The sequence below is a fragment of the Hipposideros armiger genome, unplaced genomic scaffold (genome assembly GCF_001890085.2).
Source record: "Hipposideros armiger isolate ML-2016 unplaced genomic scaffold, ASM189008v1 scaffold_2, whole genome shotgun sequence".
In the NCBI taxonomy this organism is placed as follows: Eukaryota; Metazoa; Chordata; class Mammalia; order Chiroptera; family Hipposideridae; genus Hipposideros; species Hipposideros armiger.
The window spans coordinates 3,230,333-3,236,181 of NW_017731352.1; the positions used below are offsets into that span (position 1 = coordinate 3,230,333).

The 5,849-nt window shown below is 39.8% G+C and overlaps 1 protein-coding gene and 1 pseudogene across 6 annotated transcripts in view; one reads left to right on the plus strand and one right to left on the minus strand.

The window, feature by feature from the left end:
* USP34 (ubiquitin specific peptidase 34) overlaps positions 1–5,849 on the minus strand; it is a 228,810-nt gene that overhangs the window by 157,692 nt on the left and 65,269 nt on the right. For all 6 annotated transcript variants that reach the window (XR_002122789.1, XM_019632979.1, XM_019632906.1 and 3 more), the window contains exon 6: positions 2,951–3,018. Coding sequence is in view for 5 of the 6 variants with exons in the window: in XM_019632979.1 (XP_019488524.1) it covers positions 2,951–3,018 (68 nt within the window). In the remaining variant the exon portion in view is untranslated. The remainder of the gene's footprint in view (positions 1–2,950; positions 3,019–5,849) is intronic.
* On the plus strand, positions 136–1,376 carry LOC109379315 (enhancer of rudimentary homolog pseudogene; annotated as a pseudogene).

Sequence of the window (5,849 nt, forward strand, 5' to 3'; positions counted from 1 at the left end):
GACAGCAACTTGTCTGTTCCCCTTCCCCCAATTGCCCAGCACTGTTCCCATCCCCCCAATTCCCCAATAAAAATCTTAAAAAAAAAAAAAATACAGGGAGGGCAGTGTCGGCTTCAGCGAAGTTTGGCATGATCTCACACCATTTTGCTGATACAGCCTACCAAGAGGCCAGAAGGAAGAACTTATGCAGACTAGGAATGAATGCATGGAAGGCGTTTGCAAAATGTATGAAGAACATCTCAAGAGAATGAATCCCAACAGCCCCTCTATCACATATGGCATCAGTCAATTGCTTGATTTTATTGATGATCTGACAGACTGCAGCTGCCTTGTTTACCGAGCTGATACCCAGACAAGCCAGCCGTATAACAAAGACTATTAAAAAAAAGATCTACAAGGTCTGACAATCAAGCTCACGAACTTGCCACCATGCGCTTACATTGGGGGAGCACTGTACAAACAGCTCAGTAAGGTTTCATAACCTTGGTATATCAGGATCTCACAGCTGTGTTCATGTCAATGTGTGGCGGTGTCTTGCTGAGTGGCATTCATTATTGTTGTTGCGTATTTTTGTGGGCCATCGCAAGAATGTCTGAGCTTGAATTAGAGCAACAAATAAACATTAAATTTCTTGTTAAACTAGACAAGAGTGGAAGTGAAATCAAGGACATGTTAGTCCAAGTTATGGGGATAATGCCATGAAGAAAACAGCAGTGTACAAAAGGATTAAACGTTTTTCTGAGGAGAGAGAACATGTCACTGATAAAGAGAGAGGTCAAGGCAGCCAGTAACAAGCATAACTGACAAAAACACTACGGAAATTCTTCAAATTGTGCATCAAAATCATCTGCTGACTGTGAGAAGCACAGCAGACCAAATAAACATCAATAGAGAAACAGGGAAATCTTAACTGAAAATCTTGGCATGAGAAAGGTGTGTGCCAAAATGGTCCCGAAGGAGGTCTTGCATCATGACAATGTGCCAGTTCACACGGCAATGTCTGAGGGAGTTTTTAGCCAGTAAACAAATACTGTTAACTGAATTGGAACACCCTCCCTACTCACCTGATCTGCCCCCAATGATTTCTTTCTTTACCCAAAGATAAAGGAAATATTGAAAGGAAGACATTTTGATGGCATTCAGGGCATCAAGGGTAACACAACGAAAGCTCTGATGGCCATCCCAGAAATAGTTCCAAAACTGCTTTGAAGCAATTGGTGTCAGTGCATAGCTTCCCAAGGGGAGAACTTTGAAGGTGACCATAGTTATATTCAGCAATGAGGTATGTAGCACTTTTTCTAGAATCAGGTCGCGAACTTAGTTGTCACACCTCGTTTGTGCTCCTTGGTTGACAAGCCCAACAGCCCAGAAAATAGTTGTGGTGGAAGCATGAAGGGGATGGAGGTGGATTTGGAACACAAGTGTATACAGCGTGCTGTAGTGCAAGTTCTGTATTATAGTAATCCCGTTTGCAATTTGGTACACTCTAGCCAGGACTGAATGTGTTAGATGAAATGTGAGGATCTTGGTCAATCTAAAACCCCCATCACGCGACTTTTTGTTTCTTTTTTTTTTTTTACTTTAACATTTTTATGATTATTAGATGGAAGCTGTTCTTTGTCAGTTGATGTTGGTTCTAGTCCTTCAAAAACTGTTCATGCCTGCTTTATAACATTCACTGTACTAGCACTTCTTCAAGCTGGAGTTGAGGGTGGTGACAGAGTTTAGTTATATCCTCAAGATAAAGTCTTGGTGAAAAATAAATATATGTTCTTTAGTTTAAATTTTAAAAAAGAAATGACAGAGAATGAGGATGTAATGTACAGGATAGTGACTATAGCTAGTAACATTGTATTCTGTATTTGAAAGTGGCTAAGAGAATAACTCTTAAAAAAGTTTTCGGGCCGGCAGAGTGGCACGATGGCTAAGAGCTGGCTTAGGACGCCAGAAGGCCCCAGTTCGGAACCCACATATGAGGGCCAGTAACACTGCCTTCTACAGCTAAGATGCTGAACAACAGCTCAACCTGGAGCTGGGCTGCCGAGAGTCACTGGCTATGGCTACAGCGTAGGCTGCAGCCCCTGCGGCAGTGGGTTGCCATGGGCTACCGTACATAGCCAGCAGCTAGCGTGAGCGGAGCCGCGGTGAGCAGCCGTCCAGAAGCCAGCGACTGATCTGCCTCACCCGGGAAGAGCGCAATGATGGTGCCAACTTGGGCCAGTGAAGCAACGTCCTCCACAACTAGACTGAAGAACAAAACGACAGCAACTTGTCTGTTCCCCTTCCCCCAATTCCCCAGCGCTGCTCTCATCCCCCTATTCCCCAATAAAAATCTTAAAAAAAAAAAAAAAGAACTCTTAACAGTTCATACTCTAGGTCTAATCAATACAATTTTTTTCTCTATCCTCTTCACAGGTTTCCTTCCTAAGCTGAGATTTCCAAAACTCACCTTTCACCTCCTCAATGAACCTTTTCTATTTAGATATTTAAAATTGTTACCCATCCTCTAGTACTCTCAATCCACCTTTGCTGCTATTTTTCTCTGTAATACTCATCATCTGATGAACTATATCATTTATTTATTTTGTATAGATGGCAAAAAAGAAGAAATATTTTCTTCTCTACTATATCCCCAGTGCCTAGAACATAATACATAGTATATAGATATTTGTTGACTGAAGATAGTGGAACACCATGTAACCATTATTAATCTCTTTAATTCTTTTTCTAAACTTACGTAAGAAAAAGTCCAACATAAATTGCTTAAAAGTAAACATTAAATATAAACCTACATATGCATAAAAAATACTATACACCAAAATGTCAAATAAAATTTTCTCTAGAGAATGTGAATGCAAGGGGCTTTCAAACAATATAATTATTTAATGTATTATAAATTGTTTAACTATATTAAAATGATAATCAGAAAGAAAAGATTTTATAAACTTACCTGATAACATAGGTCCTAAAAGGGATAATGTGCTGCATGACAGCAGGGATATGTAGCCATATTCTAATCTATAAAGAAATAAAGATGACATTAATGTAAAATGAACATGTGAAATACATGTGTCTTTCACTTTAATTAAAAACAAGATCATTTAACAAATCAAACACAAGATCTAAAACTACACACATTTTATTTATTCTGAAAAGGATAAACTAAGAATTAGGATTACACACATATCAGGTAAGTAATTTAACACACACACACACACACACACACACACACACACACACACCAATCTGAAGAATTATTAGTTTCTTAGTGAAAAGGGAATCATCCATCCAAAAAATACCATCTTACTACATACTACGCTATACCTCTTTCTATGGTAGCAACCAAAATACTATAGCACTTTATTAGTTTTTTAATAAAAACTACCTTAGTTTTTTTAATAAAGCATCTCAGCCTTCCTTCTAAAAATACTGAATTAACTCTGATTTCTAGTCACTTCACTATCCATTTAAGGCATATATATATTTTATAGGTACACAATGATTACTATCAACAACTCTTTATTGAATTAACCTCTAACTGTAATTACTCCAATCTAAGATAAAACTGCTCCCTTATTTTTTTCTGCACAATATTCCAACGCATTTCTAAACCTGAAGTGCTTATAGTTTTATTCTCAAAAATAGTGGTTTAACTGTAAGAATAAAAATCTTCAACAAATCACCTAACAACAAACTAAGATACTAAGCCTTGACAAAGGCAAGGGATATAAATCAAGAACAAATTAGCAAATACAGAATATATGGCTTCATTCTAATCTAATCAAAGACATCTACATAAGTCCTATAGTGAATACTATTTTAATGGTAAAATGTAAAAACTTTTCCTTCTGAGACTAGGAACAAAAGAAGAATGCCTTCAATTCAACTTCAACTAAAGAGCCTAGACAGTGCAACAGGCAACAAAGTAAATAAAAGGCATGGGATTAGAAAGGAAGAATTAAAATCAAAGGATTACTCTGAGATGATATGATTATGTAAGTAGGAAATCCAAAATAATTTTCAGATAAACTTTTTTGGAATTAACTGCTTTAAGATTGCTGCTTAGAAAGTTAATACAAATAATAAATATATGGTGTGATCACAAAATACAGTGAATGTTTAAATTTCTAAAAATGTATTACAGTAAGACACTGCCATTAATCCCCTTCAGAATACTCTCCCTTGCTTCTAACACACTTATCCCACACTTATCCCATCCTTCTTGCCACTTTCTTTCTTTTTAGATTTTATTGGGAAATCAGGGAAAGGGGAACAGACAAGTTGCTGTCCTTCTGTTCTTTTTTAAGTCTAGTTGTGGAGGATGCCGCAACACTGGCCCATGTTGTATTATCATTGCGCTCTTCCCGGGTGAGGCAAATCGGTCACCGGCCTCTGACGGCCACTCACGGTGGCTCCTGGCAGCTCACACCAACTGCCGGCTGCTCACGCTGGCTGCCAGCCATTCACGGTAGCTCATGGCAGCCAACTGCAGCAGGGGCTGCAGCCTAAGCCGTTGCTGACGACTCATGGCAGCCCAGTTCAAGGTAGATAAGAGTAGTGTCACTGACCCTCATGTGGGATCCGAACCAGGGCCCTGCTGCTCAGAGCTGGCATCCCAAGCCAGCTCTTAACCAACGCGCCACTCGGCCGGCATCTGTTCTTGCCACTTTCTGAAGCAGTTGTGGAAGTCCTCTTTCATGAGTGTCTTTACTTCATCCTCCATAGTAACAATGCTCCGTGTCACACATCGCTTCTGGTACAGCAATTTCTGTCAAATATAAACATTATGGTGTGTCCTCATCCACCTTATTCACCGGATCTGGCACTGTGGGGCTTCTAGCTCTTCCTCAAAGTCAAAATGACCGTGACAGGTAAATGTTTTGAATCGATTCAGGACATCGAGGCAGCCACGACGGTGCAACTAAAGACACTCACGAAAGAAGACTTCTAGAACGGCTTCAGAAAGTGGCAAGAACTATGGGATAAGTGTGTTCGAAGCGAGGGGAGGTATTTTGAGGGGGATTAATTGCAACATGTATTTTACTATAATAAATTTTTGTTAAACATTCACCATATTGTTTGATCACAACTCGTACATAAACTATATTTATTATACATATACATGTATATTTATTATATACCAGGAACAAATAGTTAAGTTTTCAAACTATTCTCTTTACAAGGGCATCAAAAATTACCAAGTCTAAAAATAATCTAACAGACATTTAACATCTCTATATACTAACATAGAAAGTTATGAGAGAAATTAAAGAACATGTAAATAAAAGCACATGTACTATATTTATAGAGTAGAAGACTCAATATTGCATAGATAATTCTCCCAAACTTATCTATGCATTCAAGGAAACACAAAAGAGTTTACATGCAGAACCTCAGGCTGTGATTCCAAATGCAAAAGAAACAAAACACTCTTTCAAGAATACAGGGGGCCGGCCAAGTGGCACGATGGTTAAGAATTGGCTAGGGACGCCAGAGGGTCCCGGTTCGGATCCCACATGAGGGCCAGTGACACTGCCCTCTACAGCTAAGATGCTGAACAGCAGCTCAACCTGGAGCTTGGCTGCCGTGGGTCACCGACGACGGTGTAGACTGCAGCCCCTGTGGCAGTGGGATGCCATGGGCTACTGTATATAGTCAGCAGCCAGCGTGAGCAGCTGTCCAGAAGCCGGAGACTGATCTGCCTCACCCAGGAAGAGCGCAATGATGGTGCCAACTTGGGCCAGCGAAGCAACGTCCTCCACAACTAGATTGAAGAACAAAACGACAGCAACTTGTCTGTTCCCCTTCCCCCAATTGCCCAGCACTGTTCCCATCCCCCCAATTCCCCA